Raw genomic sequence first — 21,888 nt, 5'->3', positions numbered from 1 at the left:
CCTCCGTACATTTGTCGTGTAAGGGATGTCTTTAAAAGTCAATCAATGAATTAAATTAACATATCAAATTACAAGATCGAGTTCGCAACCTGGAGATACGTCGTCGAACGAAAGTTCAAGACGTGGTCTCCAGAGTTGCGACATTAAGGCAGAATAAATGTATAAATTGTGGTTGTACTTGACACCAGGCGGCAGTTAGTCGTAATACTAGTTATGTCAGATGCCTTTAGGCGACTTGCATAAATCTGACACCAATTTTAACAATAACACACTCGACCCTTCGATCCTGGAGATGAACAAAACAATTGAACAACAATAAAATCGCAATCCGACCGGACCGCTTAGAGAAGTTTTAGTTACTAAAATATGTACCTACAATTACCTAACCACATAGACACACACCTAGGCACCTAAGTACAAAATTATTTTAAATAATTGGTTAATAACCACCGCACCACACGTCTTAGATCAACAGAAAAGTGCACGAGCAGTGCAATTTATTCAACATTAGACCCTATTACGCAGACATTAGTACCAATTACGATAAAACATCATGTCGACTGTACTTCCAAATTATTTTGGCGGCACGTGTACTCCATTTGTAAATTCGTCGAGCGGGCAAATACATACTACGCGCAGTGTCCCGCCAACCGCCAAGCGCGCCAATAACAACGTTACATAATTCAAAAATAGAACATTTTATTTTTTTCGTCACAAATTATTTTTAATTTTATGGATTTGTTTGTGTTGTTGCCAGTGTGTGTTATTGAACATTTTATTTTTTGACACAGCTATCGATTTTTGATGGTAAGTACCTATTTATTATCGTTATCTAAGTACCCTGATTTTGTCAATACAGATAACCACACACAACTAATGTTGTAAATGTTTTTATTACTCGTTATTAGATTTAGGATTTGTTATATATAGTATAGGTATATCAATTTATAGAATAGATACGATTTTGACGATTATGTTGATAATTAATTGTACAGTTTTTTATGCATGAAGCACGGATACCTCACTACAGTGTAAGTGTCATAATAGAGAACTAATTAGCCAGTAGGTAAGTATAGTAGGTAATATTGATTCGCTCCCTTTGATTGTTTGTAGCTAAAACATAAACAATTACTAAAATACAACAATACGACGCAGCTTCGCCGGCGTTATTACGTGCGTCCGCTCATAACATATTATTGTCGATATCTTGGGATCTAAGCAACGTATCGAGATGAAACCTATACCAGATTTTAAGTTATACCTTCCGCTATACAACAGTAAAAATCGTATCAAATTCCATTTAGTAGTAATGCGTGATGCGCGATGAAACATACAGAAAGACTGACAAAAATTAAAAAAAAATGTTTTGTGTTTTATTAGTCCCGTAAAGACCCCCCAAAATATATTTTTTTTGATATCTCCTAAGTACAAACATAGCCTACTTACAATTTTATTATATGTTTAGATATAGGTATATTAGGACAAATCACACAGATTGAGCTAGCACCAAAGTAAGTTCGAGACTAACAGTTGAGTTATATCCCATAATGTGTTATGGGACTAACTCAACGATACTATATTTTATAACAAATACATATATAGATAAACATCCAAGACCCGGGCCAATTAGAAAAAGATCATTTTCCATAATGACCCGACCGGGGATCGAACCCGGGACCTCTCGGTGCCCTCTGCACCGAGGCACTTTACCACTGCGCCACCGAGGTCGTCAAAATGTCAAGATGGTTGTATTGTACTACTAAAACTCAAGGATACTGGACCGGTTTTGATGAGATTTGACAGACATAACAATAGCTAGGCATTCCTTTTGTTGCGAAAAAATGTACCTATGTATGTACTGTAATGTGCCACGCGCAGCATCCGTACTATCCATCCATCCATACTTGTATACAGATTATTTTGTATTCTGAGCATCCATACAAATCTGTGATAATAATATTATTGGATTTTGGTGTGGAGTTGGAAAGTGATAATAGTCTACATTATTTTTGCGCGGGAGCAGCCGCGGTCAACATCTATACCTACATAAAATAAAACTGTAAGTATGTCTGTACATATAAGGTATTAATGAAAAATGCTCTATGGGATTAACCGAAGCTAAAACATTTTTTTAAAGATTTTGTCTGTTTGTTTATTCGGGCATCACGCAAAATCTCAGGCATAATCTACTGGATAGAATTGGATGCGGTTTTCACAGTTATATAGCGGATGGTCTAACTTAAAATCTGGTATAGGTTACTTCGCAATAGGTACTTTAATTAGAACCCGAAATATTGGCAATAATATGTTTTGGGCGAACGCATGAAGCAATCACGGGCAAAGCCGCAGACAAAACCTAGTCGATTATAAAATATAAACATCAATTAATTCATGAACAATAAAAAATTATATTGCTTTTTTTTTATATGTCGTTTATGTGGCTTTTTTTTTTGTTTAGGTATGCAGATGTTTCTTGAGAAGCAAATTATTCCACAGACATTATAGATTCTGCACATTAATTTGTATTCATGAGGGCATATATAACCTATACCATAAATAACCAATATTTACCTACTTACACAGAATTATCAACACAGTTACAAAACATAATTAGGTACAATTTGTGTGTAAATACATACATAATTTGTGAATTGATAATGTTTCAATAATAAAGGTACTGTCGACAGCATATCAAAGTGTCCTTTATAGCAAACTCACCGATATTACCTCAACATAGAAGTCCTTGATGAATAACTTTACATGTACTTGACTGTATATGTAAAACTGTACCTACTTTGACCTTTAAAACGAGGATATTAAATTATATTGTTGAATTAATGAGTCATTTGAGGACCTAAACTGATCTGCATCGCTAATTCGTACCATTAAGTTGACATACCGATCCATTATAGGTAGTCACTAAAACAATACGTCATTTCGATTTCATTCACTCATTTTGGATACATTCGGTACCATGATGTGCATTGAGAACGTAAACTGGATCGCGTATCTGTCAAAATTCGCAATTCAAAAAAAGTTACTATTTCTGATTGATTACCACGAAAGAAGTCGCTTTCGCTGAAAACAATGACGTGGTTTATCTGTTAGTTCCTAGTTTTGCCACCGAAACTCCATCGTGGTACGGTTTTTATGTTCCGAAGTGTGTGTTTAGTGTTTTTTTTTAGTTTAGTTGTTATGATCGAAAAATTTGTGAATCTAGATTATATTGCATTTATTGTAATTTAATTTTTTTATTTTATTGTGTTTTGTATTTACTTTAGTCATGTAACTAACATAAAGATAATAATATACATATTAATTTTAAGTAACAAAAAAATTCATATTGTTTGCTCAAAATGGTAAGAATACGTTTCAGGTTTGTTGTTGTTGTTGTTACTGGGGTAGAGACAATTCAGTTCAAGTTCAGAGACAATTTTTACTTGTTTTATGAATTTCATTCACTCCTTACGATTCAAATGCAACTTTGTTAAGATAAGTTGGTGATACTAAAAAACGCAATTCATTTTAGGTTCCTAAACTGAACTGCGCTGCATTTGAATCATTGTGTAATAGTTGATGGAATAGGCGCCCTGATCAACTGTGTATTTCGGCATCTAGTACAGTCAGCACATCAAATTACCCTACATGAATCTATATGGCGGCGCGGCAATAGTGGCGAATTTGCAATGAATTTGTGTATTTTGATGTGCTGTTAGCAGTACCTATTGTTCATCTGAGATTCATTCTGTTGCTCGCATCGCCGACTTTGTGGCCTATAGGATCTTTTGCCACAATACCCCAAAACACTGTCTCTCTCACCCTTCACACCGGCACAACTTGCTGTTTGAGTCTGACGATCGTTTCGTCTACGAACGGTTCGCCAACAGAATGTTTCTTCAACGGACGTAAATTCGTCTTAAATTATGTCGTTAAATACATATATGGCTTAAAAAATGCATCTGACGGTCTAATTTCTGTATTAATGATTTGATTTTGACTTATTGTCAGGAATACCATTCTCTAGGGTCGACCATCACAGCGCTTGTAGTTTGTAGCTTTTTTAGCTTTGAAATATGTATTATACTTTGCGTATTTACATTGTTAATATTGTTATCTAAGGCGAGGTGCCGCCGGTTATACAACACAGCTACTCAACTTCATGTGGTCGTAATCATAAATCTTATGATACCTAGGTATCAATTGATAATCTCCAAGTTATGGATTATATTATACCTACTTATGCCTATTTTTTGATAAAATTGCTTTATATTTATATCTAACTGTGGCGTGAGGTTTCGCCCTAGAATAGGACCACTCCATCCATCCATCCACGGGAGGATGTCGTACGAGGCGACTAAGGGCATCTACACTAGATGTTGCCCGGAGCTTCGCTTCTGTGGGAATTTAGAGATAAAACATAGCAATCTTGGATAGTGTACAGCTGTCTAATGGTGAAAGAATTTTTGAAATCGGTTCGGTAGTTTCGGAGATTACCCGCCTCAAACATACGCTTCACAGACTCACAAACGCTTACTTCTTTATAATAATAGTACCTATAACTATTTAATGAATCCGTAATGTAAATCTTGTATATGCAGAATATCATATCCGGATCTGAATCACAGCTTTTGTCAGTTTGTCAGTCAGTCTTCTGTTCATATTGAGGCTAATCCAACGCGTCATTATTTTCGGTTTCAAATTTTTATAGCTAAACTGAGGTGTCTTTGTGAGGAATATTTTGTAGTTTACACAAACAAACAAACTTACTTTCGCATTTATAATATTAGTTAGGATTATGTTTTTAGCCGAGCGAAGACGGCACGGGCCATGCACTGTCTAAAATCAAAATTCACATACCTACGATAAATATATAAGTACTCGTATGACTAAGATACTCACAACATACTTACAAATTTACAACACTACAATTAGCTGTCAAAATTTAATCCCGTACGGAAGCAGCGACTTAAGTTATCTAAATCCCGCTCAAGATTATTTTGATAACCAATAGATATGTCAACCATTGGGTAAAGGTTTAAGAGCAATGTGATTTAGGTACCTAAACTCCGATTTTTCTTATCACTACTTACATATAAGTAGTGGGTATCTACCTATAAAGCTAAGTCGTTTTCCGCTGTCTGTCTCTATGTATGCTTAAATCTTTAAAACCACGCAACGGATTTTGGTGCGGGATTTTTTAAACGATTTACATAATCGTGCTGTGATTCATGAATAAGGTTCTGGCGTTTAATTTATTTTTTACCCGAGCAAAGCCGGGACGTGCCCCTAATATTATAGGTATAAATAATCTTACCTTCTTCAGTCTTCTTGACACGAAGAAGAAGAACAATTCTACCATGTCTTTTTATGATTTTACATCAATATAAATTAACGTCTAGAAGATTGTATAGGTAAGAGGATTTCTACGAGGGTAGCTTAATATCAGATTGAATACCAAAACTATTCGACCTTGTGACAGACGTACCTTCGTATATATTCTGATATCCATGGATGTGCCACTCGCCGGAAAGAGAAATACTACTCTCCTCATCTTGACGGTTGGCGCCATAGTCCGGCGCAAACCCAGTTGCGTACCTATACGCCCGACTTTTTGGGAAGAAATTGGACAAATAATATAATTGCGTAAACAATACACAAAATTATCTAAATTTCTTTTATCTATGGCGTAAACCCATTTTTCATATAAGTCCGTTTTTCACATAACTTCTTCCTGTGTTCCCTAATAGTTTCGACATTGGGGCTTTCAAGAAAAGAGTCTATCGCTTTCTCAAAAAGTCGGCAACGCACGGTGACCTGGGTTGCCGGCGACCATTGGCCGCGGTGTTTACTTACCATCTGCAAGCTCGTTTACTGTACAAAAAAAACTAATTTTCCCTTCGTGGCCCCATGTGTCCAGTAGAGATAAACACATTGCACGTTGATTATGAATTATGATTAGTCAGTACCTCGCGTCATTCAATTATCGGCATATTAGCAAGTTCGTTAGCATGGTCACTCGACATCAGCCCACAGCTTCGTCTCAATAATCTCGCAATGAGATTACTAACAGATATTGGTCTTTATACATCACGGGGTAGACAGCGAAATGACTAAGGATTCAAACTTCTTGATTATTGATTTGTGGTCCCACCATTTTGTGCTACCGCCACTTACCTTACCAAGCCATGTTTCCCAAGTCTTGCAAATTTGCCTAAAAGGTGATTTCAAACTTAAGTAATTGAAGACTTTTTGATGCAATAAAGAAAATATTATTATTATATGTTAATTTCCAAAGGTCTCTATCCTGAGCCATAGAGACATACCTTTGAAAGACAGAAGGGAAGGCCTTTGCCCAGCAGTGGGACACAAAATACAGGCTATAAAAAAAAAAGTTAATTTCCACGTAAGCCCCCGACGCAAAAAGATGGGTGTTAAAGTTTGACTAACTAACTGTCTGTATGTACGTGGCACCGTAGCTCACTCATCAACGGGTGAACCGATTTGGATGCGGTTTTTTTTATATTATTCTTTATGCGTTGGTTCTTAGATATGTTCAGCCATGCAAAAGTTGTAGCGAAATGAATATTGAAAGTCGGTTTTTTTTTTAATTATTAGTCTAACAAATAAACTTGTTCATCATGTTTTCAGTTCAATAATATTTCACAATAATATTACGGACCGGCATTTCGGACCGACTCAGACCTACATAGAATCCTAAGTAAGTATATATATAACCCGGAACGTATAAGTTTCAATTGGGTGTTAGTTTAAACCACAGTTCGTAATTAAATCTAGGTAGCAGACCTGCGGTTTTGATTATAGCTACAGCCCGCGACTTCGCACGGGGTACCAAAATGTAAAGTAACCAATGTTACCCCTGAAGGTTTAGTCTATCTCCGTGCCTTTCTTCAAAATCGATCCAGTGCTTAGCTTTTCAATTTATGTGTTACAAACAAAGAAAATAAATCATTAGTTTTATTGTCAGTACATAAGTACATATGTATAGATAAGGGAAATCTATTTATTTAGAAGTTAAATTGAACACCACTTGCAAATAACATTATTGTATGTAACACTAATTAGTAATGACCCGCCATAACATTTTATGATAGGAATATAATATATAGGAATGCGTGGAGGAAGTTAGGGGAGGCTTTTCCCCAGCAGTGGGACTTAAACAGCTAATAAAATAAAGGTTTACAGAAGAATATCTGGTCAAAATATCCTAAAACCAACGTATGTACAGTGTCAGTGAAGGCTATGCAAGATAACACAAGTGGTCATACCTCATATCTGGCCATATCTCCAGATTTGTGCCGTGTGTACTTAACTAAATTGTGTGCTATCATTATCTGTATCGTATTCACTATCTGAGATCGTGATTTTGTTATATTATAGTATGTAACTAAGTATTTACTCGTAGGTATCTAATATTATTAGACGACATTTCCTAAAAATTTAAGAGGCCTAGAATTGCTTCAAATCCTCCCGTGGATGTCCTACGAAGCGACTAAGTGAGACAGCTGATAGGAAACAGTAGCATCTCCAAGGAGGCTTGACGTCAAGTACGCAGCGGGTTGTAAAACAATAGGCAAACACTCGAAATTTAATGGTTGATGTTTTTACGCGAACCCTGGTCTTCGGGGAGTCACAGCGCCAAAAGCAACCGGGAACACGTATACGAAAAATAACGCAGAACACGTAGAGATGTAAAAGACATCTGGTGCCTGCGTTAGATATCAAAGGAACTGTGAAAAACAGATCCAGGCACACCGTTATATCAGCAATGCGCTCTATTCATCTGTAATGTTTAGTAAATGCTCTAGTAGTTTAACTTTCGTAGTTCTGTTATAAAAAAATAATACCTATCTCCTTCAACAATCCGTTGTCAGTAATGTTAAAATATCTTCGGTCAAAGCATCAGACAATTTTCTTTAGCAAAGACAATTAACCTTAGGTACTTCTTTTATTAGTTATGTAAATTTATCTGAGTACTTATACGTTTTTAAATGATCATGCTGTGTACACTAAATTTGTGCGGATTTGACTTGTTCAGTAATGTATACCTCTGATGTATAAAACTGTACAATTGTAATTTGTCTGCATGTGTACCTGAATAAATAAATAAATAAAGTAGTCTTGTAAATAAATCACCTCATATAATTCTCAGAATTCTCAATCACTGATAATATCGATAAATATAAAACATGATGACGTTAATGGTACTAGATCACTATCATTTACTATAAGGAAGAATATTTCCAACTATCCGCGAATGATAAAAGCGTCGCGTGATAGAAATGTAGATACGGATGGTTCCTACCTACACCTACGAGTACCACGAACTTAGACAACGCGAACACAATATTTTTTTTACAAAATTGTGAATATTTCAACGGCTAATAACGGCTTAACCGATTTTGTAGCTCCACGAACTAAAAATTCTATACATTTTAAATTTCATCAAAATCGGAAACGGTTCGAAAGTAATTACGTTATAAACAAAAATAGGTACATACAAAAAATGTATTTTTGCCCCAAGTAGAATTGTAGTAGACCTCGTTCGCTTCCCTCGCTCGGTCAATTACATCAGGACACATTGGCAAGAAGAAAATTTTAAAATAGTCTGGTCCTTAATATTTTTACCTGTCTACCGGCACTATCTACCGGCACACCATCACATTTTTATCAGTTTCTTTTAACTGACACTAGCTTTCGCTTGCGGCTCCGCCCGCTCGCTTATTTTTCCGGGATGATAGGTAGGTTTACCTTTCGGCGTACATCAAACATTTTATCCAAAACTTCAATAAGATTGGTTTATTAGATAAAGCATGAAGAGTTAACAAACAAACTTACTTTCGCATTTACTTGGGATTATTAATACTCATATTCAAATTTTTTGTCACCCATCCAATGAAAGACTATTGTGGAAGTTAACCGCAGGACGAGCGCACTAACCATTGCGCCATTCGCGCTCCTCCGTAGAGGATGCTGCCTTTTCTACTCGCAAAGAAGAATCATTCAAACATCTCAAGTAGTTATGGTTATGATAGACGAAAGCATTAGCGAAACCCTACCTACTGACTGACATATTATCAACGCTCTGCCCAAACTACTGGACCAATCGGGCTGAAATTTGGCATGCATATAGCTACTATGATGTAGTCATCCTCTAAGAAAGGATTTTTCAAAATTCTTTCTCTAAGGGGGTAAAAAGGGGGTTCTAAGTTTATATGGGGAAACCAGAAAGGACAACACGGGCGAAGCCGCGGGAGAAAGCCAGTAATATTGTAGTTATATGTATGTCTGTCTCTTTCGCGTAAAATCTACTAGACCGATTGTTACACGGGTAGTATATAAACGGAAATAACACATAAGGTACTTTTTATCCCGAAATTCCCACGGGTGGGAAGCCCCGGGGCGCAGCTAGTAATCAATAAATAGAATCATTACACTATAACTTCAATTGAGACCACATCTGACCTTTGCAACAATTTGTAACAATTCAAAATGCAATGAGATGCCTTGCCACAGCGCAAATAAGATGACTCGCGGTCAATTCGTTAGTATTTGTTAACCCATTAACTTGCAATATCTTCAGCGAGCGTTCACTGTCCCATTGCAATGTAGTACTTAAGATATTCTTGATAAATTAATAATCCTGTTATTCTCCATCTAAGCTTAGATTTTATATTTTTAGATTTGCGGGCCTACCATCAACGTTTACGTAACGATTCCAATAAAACTCAGTTCAATTTAGGAACATGGAATGAATATTCATACTAAAAATTAAGTCGATTATACGAATTTGCGATATACACCATAAATTTTTAATTATGCCAAAAAATAAAATAGCTGTCAATAATAAAATGGCTATCAGTACCTATTACTGATAATATGTGCATAGTCAAAACAAAAACGAAATCCAAAATTTATCCAAAAAATCTATAATAATTGGTTATAATGGAGTGGGCCACCTGACTACTACGCTTCATAGTAAAGGTAGGTTCAGTACAGCGGTTCACACAAAGTCGATTTTCATTGATAAATTCTGGCAATTCTTTTTTATTTATTTATTTTTTGCCTATGCCAGGGTCATTGCACGCGAGAGCGAGAGAACACGATAAACTATGGATTGGAATAATTGGAGTTTCAAACTACGTCCATAAATTCATTGATATTTTGGGATAAACGCAAACCTATATCTTTGGTGATAAACTATAATATTAAATTTTGTTTACTCACATGTATTAATATAGTCATAGGTATATAGTTTTGCGAATTCCAAAGCTAGGGATCTTTAAACTGTGTAATACATACTCAAACGTAGGTGGGTTTTACTACGGATATACCATATTAAATGATACAATTACGAAGATTATCAAAGATATGCAAGAGATGCACTCAATACATTTAATGTCAATACATTTTCTACAATTGCACAATATTTACGACGCCTTATATACAAAAGCAAAACTAGAATAACTGTACACAATTTCTAATGACTCCAATAATCGAGGTAAACAAGGGCTAGCTTTTTTCATCTCACACCATCTCTAATCTTTTTACAACAACCTTCCCTCCAAAAATCTGAATCTAATTCTTTTCGATTGGTTGTTTCAGAGAACACGTCAGTCTGTGATTGGTAGATTTCCGTACATCTGTCATGTCAATGTCATTGTGATAGTTTGTATTGCCATTATTTTTAATGTAACTACTTAATTTTTTTGGAGTTGCCCGTATAATTATTAAAAATACTAACAAAAATAAGAAATCACGACAATAGTATATATATTAAGCCTTTGATTTTTTTGGTATAATTAAAAATGTATGGTGTATATTTATATTTATTTTTCTGTTATTTCAGAATGTAGCAACAGACACCAAAATGGACAAGCCCACTATGCACATGCTCTCCGTCCAGGAGAAGGGCGGGGAGACCAGGAAATCCACACAGTATTTAGCTGCAGTTGCTGGTTAGTAGTTTGTGTAGCTTTTATATTGTTGTATTGCCTTACAAAGTCGAATAGAGGTCTCATTGCATTATGAAAAGTCAACTACGTTTACATTTACGCAGTAGTTTAAGAAAATAAAAGTGCCTTTTACAAAAAAATCATTCGACCTCAGTATTTCTAACACTCAAAACCATAAAATAAACACAATTAGTAGGTTTAGTCCAAGAGACAAAAATGTATTGGCTTGAGTCGAAGTTCAGAACAAGAGTAACTAAATTTCCCAACGAAAAATGAATTTTTCAAATCGGTCCAGTCATACATAAAAAATGGTATGTATTAATCAAATATGAACTGAACCTTCTACTTTTATGAAGTCGGGTTAAAAATAGATTTTGTGACTTGTGGCTTCGCTTTAGAATAGGGCCATTCCATATCGTCCCTTGGATGTCGTAATTGTAACTAAAGGTCACATAGCGTTGACAGCCGATAGGCAACAATAGCATTCCCATTGAGGGTTGACGTCAAGGAGGTGGCCGATTGTGAAATCATGGCTAAATCTTCAAGTTTCGTTCTTCAAGTTTTTACGCCGCCATCGTAGCACCATTTGAGAACACGCAAAGAATAAATATAATACCTAATAGGACAAATCACACAGATTGAGCTAGCCCCAAAGTAAGTTCGAGACTTGTGTTATGGGATACTAATTCAACGATACTATATTTTACAACAAATACACATATATAGATAAACATCCAAGACCCGGGTCGATCAGAAAAATATCATTTTCCATCATGACCCGATCCCGGGGATCGAACCCGGGACCTCTGGGTTCAGAGGCAAGCACTTTACCACTGCGCCACCGAGGTCGTCATCGAATAAAGACGAGAGAGAATTATCTTTTTCTGACTGACCCGGGTCTTGGATGTTTATCTATATATGTATTTGTTATAAAATATCGTTGAGTTAGTATCCCATAACACAAGTCTCGAACTTACTTTGGGACTAGTTCAATCAGTGTGATTTGTCCTAATATATTTGTATTTATTTATTTACATATTACATTTATGTACATAAGTACTTGCCCACCACTTCTTGAAATTCTATGAACAGAACATATGCATGGGATTTGAAGCGGTGATGGTGTAATGGTTAAGACGTCCGCCTGTAAACCGAAAGATCCCACGTTCGAATCATACTCGTGCGGCTCGTGCCACATGAGTTTGTGTAACAATCAGAATCACTTGGTTCCGGTGAAGGAAAACATCGTGAGGAAACCCTGCAACCAATGGGTTGATCACAACACAGGCAACGGCAAACTACTACATTAATAGTGCCAAGAAAGTCGTTACGTGTGTTCATTCCGTAAGGTAATGACCACGATATACCTACTTACTTTAAACTTCATGTATTCAAAATTTCAAGAAATTTGGGTGATTAGATAGAGCGTGGAAACGTAACAAACTTACTGCCTCATTTAAAAAATTAGATAGGATTAAGATATAGTATTTCTACTACATAAGTAGGTGAGTACTACTCACATTATTGCGTCGCAAAAATAAGTCAAGTTAACAACCCTATTACTGTCGAACGGTCGCTCTTGGCACATGCGTTCGGTACTAATTATAGACTGTAACTGAAATGCATTTACATTACACATCGACTGACAGACAGATCACATTATTAGATCAATTATTAGTACACTTTCTCTTGTGACACTACAATGCCCTTATGGATTAATAGTAAGGAGTTAGATATTTATTGCCTCCGCCCATAACATTATTATCAATGTCTTTGGTTCTAAGTAACTTATCGCGATGTAACTTATACCAGATTTTAAGTTAGACCATCCGCTATGTAACTGTGAAAAACGCATCCAATCTCAAACAAACAGAAAAAATATTTTGGCTAAGTAGCCAAAATTGTCCCATAAAAATACCCAAGACTATTTTTCATTAATATCGCCTGTGTACAGACATAGCCTGCATAAAGTTTTATAATACATATGTATAGATGTACGGATTGCCACTACTTTAAGGTAGACATGAATACTTACATTTATACTTATTTGACGTGACGTGACTAGCTTGTATGGAATGGTATAGAGATATTCAATTTTTGATGATGCTCTATGACGCACGCAAAATTTGAATATCACCTTATTACTCCATACAGGCGATACCGTTTTGACAAGTCACTAACGTCACGTCTCATAAGTATAAATTTACCATGGCATTAGTGTCGTATGGAGTACCTACTCATTCCATGAAATTTACCTATAGTAAAAAGTACCTTTTCCATGGCATCATTAAATCAATTCCAATAGTTTTAGGTAGGTTCTTCCTGATTGACAACGATGCGAGTTTTTTTAATACATAAAGTGACCAAACTTTATGTATTAAAAAACTCGCATCAAAATCCGGAACCGTTGTCTGTCTGTCACTATTTACCGATCTGATATATGATCGGCTATCATTAAAATTACGCAACGAATTTTGATGCGAGTTATTTTAATAAATAGAGTGATTCAAGAGGAAGGTTTATATGTATATAACATGAATAATATAGTAAAAAAAACGCGCGAATCACACTATACTTACCTAAAAAATATTGGTTAGATTTTTATACGATTATCTCAAAGAGATATTGAGGAAGGTTAACAAAATATGACATTTTTTTATATTTAAATATTATTGTGTACTTATATTTTTGACGTCATTTAAGTTTAGAGTAAAAACATATTGAATTTAATGAGATTTGTAACTATTACGCACGTAATTTTGTGAATATGTGAGTTGTGAATATTGCACAAAATGCAGGAAGTAATGCTTTTTGAGCGGTAAAATCAAGCTAATATAAAAAATTATTCACGGTGATAACGTCATAAGCATCGACTTTATTAGTCGAATTCAAATTCAAAGCATATATGCAGGAAATAAATAATTTTTATTTATTCAGAAATAATATAATGACGGACACTTTTTTCACAGGCACAGATGGCTCTGCCCGCGGCACGTCTTTCTCAAATTTAATGAAAACCGGCCCAGTGAATAGAATGGCCAACTATGAAACTATACTAATAATTCCTCAACAGTTATAGCATGGCCATAAAATCATGGCTTTAGTTCGGATGGTAATGCATTATTGTAATAAGCGAGATCTGATCGTGTACCAGGCTCCCAACGAGGGAACTCCTCAACAGCTTATTTGGCGGACATGTTTTTTTTGTAACGCGTTGAATGAAAAATGATCTCTGTGACTAGCCTGTATTTGGTATAATGACATTATTGTAAAAAACTTATTATCATCAAGCTATCATTAAGGCTTCGCCCGCGTTTTCTTTCTTTGGTTGGAGTCACGTCGCTCATGAAGTATTATTGTCACTATCTCAGGTTCTAAGCAACGTATCGCGATGAAAGCTACACCAGATTTCAAGTTAGACCATCCGCCATACAACCTGCAACCGCATCAAATTCCATCTAGTAGTTTTTACGTGATGCTGGAACAAATATACCGACAGACAAAAATTCTACAAAAATGTTTTGGCTTCCACATAAGATCCCTCATTCTTATTTTCTATAACATCTCCTATGTACAGACAGACATAGCTCAATTACACTTTTGTTATATGTATGTATATTATATAAAAATACATTTTCGTAAAAAACTTATTATCAATGACGTTTTTGTAAAAAAAAACTTATTGTTACGGAAACGCAATGCTATTTAAAAAAGTGTAAGTGATAGTACGTAATGAAGGTCCAAAAAGTTATCAAGCGTGTTATTCCAAATTACTAAGAACCCACTGGTTCCTAGTCCGTAACATTAATATCAAATGATATTTTTGTAAAAAACTTATTGTTACGAAAACGTAACACTGTCTAAAAAAAGTTTAATTAATGTGGTGTACGTAACAAAGGTCCAAAGAGTTATCAGGTGCGTTATTCCAAATTAGTAAGAACCCGTTGTAGGTTCTTCTTAGTATTTTGGAATAACAACTTAGTTCCTAGTTCGTGACATTATTACATTTTTCTAAAAAACTTATTATCAAGGACATTGTTAGCTTAGCTTTTATTTAATTTCACATGTCCCGTTGTCTGCAATCAAATCATGCAAATTAGATTTCACTTACTTCCAGGTTGTCTTACAGAGGTGAAATTTCCCACGTCGCTTCAGTTTCCATGATAATGCAATTATGATAGGCATGACCTGATGATGGTGCAGCCCGGATCGGCTCCAAACGAGGGAGCTCCTCAACAGTCTACAGCATTGGTTTACACATGGAATTTTTGTCAAGCGTTAAATGCCATAAGATCTCTCTGACGACAATAAAAGATTGTGGCAAAAAATTCATTTTTGTAAACTGGTAAAAAAAATACTCATTATATTTCCGTTCCAGCCACAATCGGCGCAGTTATAGCTGGCACGATCCTAGCTTGGACGTCCCCTGCGCTACCGCAGTTGGAGCCCCTGAAGGACAACTCTACCGTCAACAACGTTACCGTCGTCAACCACACGCTGGTCAACTCGTTGGGACAGCCCGCTGGTTTCTTGTTGGATGGGAAACAGAGTGAGTATACTACATAATCTTTTTATTGTGAAGATGATGTGTGTATGTTTGTTATTCTTGCACGCAAAATCTACTGGACGGATTGTTATAAAATTTGGTGTACGGGTAGATAATAGCTTGGAATAACATATAGGGTACTTTTTATCCCGAAATTGCCACGATAGCGAAGTCCTGAACCGCAGCTCGTATTTTAATATTATAAAGGCGAAAGTTTGTGAATGTGTTTGTTACTTCTTCACGCACAAATGGCTGGCAATTTTTATGAAATTTGGTATTGAGGTAGCTGATACCTTGAATTAACACATAGGGTATTATTTTTATCCCGATAATTATACGATTTCCGTAGGATTTAGTCAAAAAGTCTGATGCTCAATGGCGCAATATAAAGTTGATGGCGCTACTGTAAGTTTTTTTAAATAACTACGTGGGTAACTCACATTTTCGTTATGTGTTTAACCCCTTTGGTTACACAACAAAAGTTCGAAGTACCCGATTGACGCACGTGGCGAACCTGCCAAATACACACCTCCATAATTGGCAGGGGCGTGGGTCATGTGACGATTGTCAATAATTGAGTCATTATGACCACCTCTGTGACGTGGTTATCATGTCGGTCTGCATCGGAGGTCCCGGATTCAATCCCCGGTCAGGATAAAATGGAAAATGATATTTTTTAGTTAGTTTCCTAAAACACGAATTTGGAATTTACGTTGGGGTCAACTCTGTGTGATTTGTCTAATTTATTTTTTTATCTTGAAACTAATAATTAATGTATGAGCTCAAATATTTTTATATACTTACTTATATATTTCATCTTGTCGATATCTTTATTTATTATCAAGTTTTATTGTGAAATCTGCTAATACAAATTAATTTTATGACTCAATATCAAAGATAAAGTGCTGATTCAGAAGCCAAAACGTTTAAACAAGATTATTGCAGTCAATAACCTGTTTAACTTCTAATTATATCGCTACAGTGGTTGCCATAAATTTTGTCAACAAAGTTAATTTTAACTACACATAAAATTGTACGTAACAATCTTCTCTAAATACTGGCGCCGATTGGATATCAGCCAAGTCGGACAATGTAATGGCCGCAACCATGATGCCATGATTGTTTACACCAAAAACAAATAAAACTAAAGACCAAATGAGACGAATGATAATCCAAATGAGCAAGATAATTTCTCTTACAAAACGCAGATTAGGTCTTGTAAAACCGGGTACTTGGTAAGGGACAAAAGATTCGTCTGACCGTGTGTCTCGTTTCTTCTCGTCGATTTCTAATATACGTTTCTCTTGTATGAGCTAAATAAAAGATATGATTTGACATTGTATCTACAATACTCTTTTGGGGTAATCATTGATGAGCTGGGCAGTTTGGACTGGTGTTAGTAAATTTACACGAATGACTAGGGAAACTAAGTCAAGGTTGCAGGAAAATGCAGCTAGTCCATTTTGTGAGCAAGACAATGAATTATAATGGCCAAGATCATCATCATAATAATGAAGATAGACAATCGATAGAAGATAGATAGTCGATTTATCTATGAATAACAACATTTTGTAATATAAACAAAAACAAAGCAGCTTGAAATTTATAAAGCTCTTTCATGTAAATCCCTGTTTCTTCCATAAGTTGAATTATTTTACTGATTTTGTATTATAACTAGGTCGCTGTATAAATTACAATATTTATATTTAGACAGACTACAAGATTAGCGTATAATTAAATGCGACAAAACGTTCTATGTCGATGATAATTGAATATTAATTTCTACGCTACTCTTTGGTAAAATTCTCCAAATATACTTTTCCAGGTTATCTCGTCTCCTCAATATCTCCAATAGGCGCGCTCATCAGCGCCCTACCAGCCGGCTACCTCACGCAGAAACTGGGTCGACGGCCCACCATCCTCGTCCTGTCCATACCCTTCATGCTTAACTGGCTGCTCATCATCTTTGCCAATGGCGCCGGGATGTTGATCGCTGGGAGATTCTTCGGCGGAATCGGAACTGGTATGTATTTTTCCTGCTTCAACTTTACAATGTGCTTAATTGTTATACATACATATACATACGTCTTCTTTCCTTACAAAGTAGAAAGATAGCCTCAAATATAATCCTGAACACGCAATGATTAAAGAGATACTTCTGAAGCTCTTGTAAATTATTCATGCTTTTAAACAAATTGCCTTACAATCTATAATCTGATTCCAGGTGGAATTTGCGTGGCAGCTCCTCTTTACATCGGTGAGATAGCTGAGACTTCCATCCGAGGGTCTCTTGGAGCCTTCTTCCAGTTGTTCCTCACCATCGGTATTCTTCTCTGCTACGTCATCGGCGGCTGGACTCATTGGAGGACGCTATCCATCATCTTGGCTATCTTCCCACCATTGCTGGTTATTGTATTCTGGTTAGTATGCAGCTTTTTTCTGAGAGGTTTTTGTGTGGGTAATAGTGGAGACCCGTCCTCTTTTCACTTTTCTAGTTTGACAATCAGTGTATTGCCCTCTGGGTGATATGAGACTGAGATGGAACTTTTTGTACTTATTATTGGAACACAGACACTTGTTTGCTTTTTCTCCATATGAAATGTGTTGTGTTTAGATAGTTCTAAAAATATTCTGCAGTATTTTCACCAAATTCAATTTTTTGCGCAATTAATACTATAGTTCTAGTCTCGCGCTCTCATCTCCTTAAGTGTTCCCGGTAACATTCGGCTATAGCACCCCAAAGGACCACGATCCGGGCGTTTTTTTAATCTGGAAGAAGTGTTCAAAGTGCGACAGTTTAAAAATAGCAGAGAAACTTTTCGTTTGTAATTCCAGGTGGATGCCAGAAACCCCCCAGTATTTGCTCGGCAAGAACAGACGTCGTGACGCTGAAGCGGCCCTGCGCTGGCTGAGGGGACCCGACGCTGACCTCACCATTGAACTTGATGACATGCAGAAAGAGGTGGGTAGATCATATGCTTACAAACAACAAGTTGAACATTCATGTTTAGACCACTGAAACTCTTGTGACTTCATTCTTCAAAGAGTAGACAGAGGCATGACTTGCGAAACTAGAAGGCCACATTCAGCTATGGTGGGTTTCTTTTTAGAATTGTGATAGGTGTACGTACATGTATAATAATAACGAGACTTAGCACGAACCATTTTTTATTTAATATTGCTGACGACAGCCTGTCTGCGACCATAACGACTATTTTATGCATACTATGGTTGCCCGTAGTCACGTTGTAAAACCATCTTGTAAAAATAACAAATCTGATTGTCAGCTCGACGCCGCGAGCAGACGGCGCGCGGGCGCGCTGAGCATGCTCGCGAGCCGCGCGCCGCGCGCCGCCTTCGTGTGCTCGCTCGGGCTCATGTTCTTCCAGCAGTTCAGCGGCGTCAACGCCGTCATCTTCTACACCAACGACATCTTCCGCTCCGCCGGCTCCAACATCCCGCCCGTCATTGCCACCATCATCGTCGGCGTCGTCCAAACCCTGGCCACTTACGTCTCCTCTTTGCTGATCGAAAAGGCCGGCCGCAGGGTCTTACTCCTCCAAAGCTGCACGATCATGGGCATCACCCTCATCGTCCTCGGAATTTACTTCAAATTACAAAGCAGCGGCTACAACGTGTCTCCCGTTGGATGGATTCCGTTAGTTTCTCTAGTGTTATACATCATTTCGTTCTCGATGGGCTTCGGGCCTATACCTTGGATGATGATGAGCGAGTTATTCGCAGGTGAATACAGAAGTGCCGCGACTGGGATCAGCGTTATTGTCAACTGGAGTTTGGTCTTCATCGTGACCCTATGCTTCCCGCTGATGAGAGACGCGATCGGTATTTACAGTTGCTTCTGGTTGTATTCAGGATTCATGATAGTCTGTTTCTTCTTCGTTTTCTTCTTGATTCCCGAAACTAAGGGCAAGTCTTTGGCGCAAATTCAGGCCATACTTGCTGGGAAAAGTATATGAAATGTAGTACCGTTTAGAATATAATGATAATATTCGAGGCTCGAACCACATTAGTAGTTTTCATAAGAGTTTTAAAAGTGGGACCTGTTTTTTTAATATATATTTTGTGACCTTGAATAGGATCATGAATTAAGAGAACAAAATAAATAAGTAGAAACATTTTCCTTTTAGGTAGACAACAGAGACTGCTGAGTTTTATTTATGTGTTTAATTTATTTCTAAATGATGAAAATATAAGTCGGGCCAACTGATATCGTCAAGATAAACTGAGCCTAATAATTTAGTATATAGATCCCATTATAGCTTGACGTTATAAGTTGCAACACACAGTAGCAGTCGGTATCTTCACGTTGCTGGTCAAAGTCCTCTATTGTTTAACTAATTGGAAACTCTTTTGTTGAAAGTAGGTATTGAAATTTGAATTAATTTATGTTTAGATTTGTTTTTTTTTTTTAAGATCGTCACGCGTACAATGAAACTGGACAAATTTTGTTTTGTTATCGAATAATAATGTATTTAATTATTCAACTGTTATTAGTACTATTTGGTTGTTAGTACTTAGATAGTCTTAAGGAAAGTGCCAAATATTGTTAATTTATTATGTGAGAATGGATTTAACTTATTGTTAAATGTGATGTGATGTGTTAGAGAATTAAATAATTTTATAGTTCTTGCCTTTTTTCATTGGTACCTACTTAAAAAGCGAGTAGGTACCTAAATTTAATTTATTCCTTAGTCATATTTTGTTTTATAAATTCAATTTTATGTTCAGCCAACCGACGTTCTTATTTTTTATTTTTGTCGATTTTTTTTTCTTTTTCTTGATCTTACTCGATCATCTGAAGAATTATGACAGGCAAATGATATTTTTTTCGTTTTTGTTGATATATGGCAAAAGATAACAAAATCAATAAGGATATCTGGTCGTTTTAGACCGTTGGACTGGAAAATCCTTTACGTAAGAAATTCCTTACGTGCACCTTAACTAGTACATAACTAGCTACGAAAAGACATTTTAAAGACTTTTTCGTAACTAGGAGCCGCGACCCGTCCATCCACCGGTTTCACCCACCAATGGGTCCAACTTTTTCCATATTCGTAACTAGCTACGAAAATGACATCGTCATTATGATTGACAGATTACTTTTGCGTCAGAACAAATTAATGACTTTTTCAGACGAAAGCACATTTTATTGGTATGTATAGTAAAAATATGACATTATTGGTGGTTTACTAGATGGGCGTGGTCGGGCCAGGTAATATCCCAGCCAGCCCGACCACGCATAAATATAAAATTACCCAAAAAAAAGAAAGGCACACTTTTGGAGAAACGTGGCACTGAAAGGCACTTATAAAACAGCATATTTGTGCTACATTCGCATATTTTCCGCCATGGTCGGGCCAAGAATGATGACACAAATATCTAGGTACCTTACGAGTATGCAATAGCGAAGATGAAAATAACAGTCGAAGACGTAGAAAAGGATGATTGCAGTATATATTTAAATGATCCTAGATAGAACGACAAAACCAAAATGTTTTACCTACTCCTAGGTCTTATGGGAAAGGAGTAATCACATAAAACTAGAACATCACAAAAATACACGATTTAATTTTAAATCTAGATAGTCGAAAGTTTAAACCCAGAACAAAATCATATCAGCATCGAAGACGAAATGGACGGGCACTCCTTGTAAATGGCCCGCTTTTCAACATCATCCACCCTCGCTGTCAACTCCGTGATCTGCTTTTCAATAGCTTTAATGTCACTTCTGAATCCTGACACTGTCGCATCCATTTCAGTCAAATACTGAATCTTATTGCACAATTCGTCATATTTCTGTGTAATATACGAGCGCGCGTTTTTGGAATCGTCCAGTTCTTTGTCAATTCTGTGGACTATTTCGTATTTCAATTCGTCGAACTTAGATTCTAGACTGGGCCCAAATAAATGCGCGCCTTTTGCCAATTCTTCCTCGGGTTTGTGGTGAGTGAATAATGTTTTGGTAGTAGCCATGTTAGATGACTTCAGTTTTGTAACGGAACAATTTTATATTAGACAATTTATCGTGCATTATTCGATTGCACTGTGAAATACGCGCCGTGACGGATACGTTAAAAAAATGATCCTCACATGTTGACGTTTTTTCGGTGACATTGTTTTATCGTTGAGGAAACGTGTTTTAAATCTGATTTTCGAGTGCCAGCATGTTGATGTGAAATACCAAAGAGATTCTATATAAAAGTAGGAAGAGTACTCTTTCAGTAATATTTTAAAATACTTTAACCTTATAATCTTATACCTAATACAGCACGGAACCCGATTCATACGCATACGTTTATTTTATCATATTTTCCTCTTTTTTTTTAAAGTATAAGCAAACACCTAATC

General features: G+C 36.4%; 1 protein-coding gene across 2 annotated transcripts; it reads left to right on the top strand.

Moving 5' to 3' along the window:
* The first annotated feature begins 621 nt into the window (after positions 1-621).
* LOC128680476 (facilitated trehalose transporter Tret1-like) lies at positions 622-20,166 on the top strand. Of its 2 annotated transcripts, none has more exons than XM_053763669.2 (7): positions 622-807; positions 10,868-10,976; positions 15,352-15,522; positions 17,345-17,542; positions 17,744-17,939; positions 18,355-18,481; positions 18,807-20,166. In XM_053763669.2, the coding sequence occupies exons 1-7, from the start codon at positions 805-807 to the stop codon at positions 19,494-19,496; spliced, it is 1,494 nt and encodes a 497-aa protein (XP_053619644.1). In that variant the 5' UTR covers positions 622-804; the 3' UTR covers positions 19,497-20,166. The 2 variants fall into 2 exon arrangements, with proteins under 2 accessions (XP_053619644.1, XP_053619642.1); XM_053763667.1 differs by lacking the exon at positions 622-807 and adding an exon at positions 987-1,031.
* The last annotated feature ends 1,722 nt before the right edge of the window (positions 20,167-21,888 follow it).

The sequence above is a fragment of the Plodia interpunctella genome, chromosome 24, assembly GCF_027563975.2.
Source record: "Plodia interpunctella isolate USDA-ARS_2022_Savannah chromosome 24, ilPloInte3.2, whole genome shotgun sequence".
Classification (NCBI taxonomy): domain Eukaryota; kingdom Metazoa; phylum Arthropoda; class Insecta; order Lepidoptera; family Pyralidae; genus Plodia; species Plodia interpunctella.
Note: the sequence above shows the minus strand (reverse complement) of the source record. Positions and strands in the feature narration are given on the sequence as shown.

What these genes read in the sequence shown, in the direction of transcription:
- LOC128680476 (XM_053763667.1), top strand. Translation starts at nt 1,002, where the DNA reads ATGCATGAAGCACGGATACCTCACTACAGT. An exon ending in CACGGATACCTCACTACAGT is followed by an intron (nt 1,032 to 10,867) that starts GTAAGTGTCATA and finishes CTGTTATTTCAG; the next exon opens with AATGTAGCAACAGACACCAA. An exon ending in TTGATGACATGCAGAAAGAG is followed by an intron (nt 18,482 to 18,806) that starts GTGGGTAGATCA and finishes TCTGATTGTCAG; the next exon opens with CTCGACGCCGCGAGCAGACG.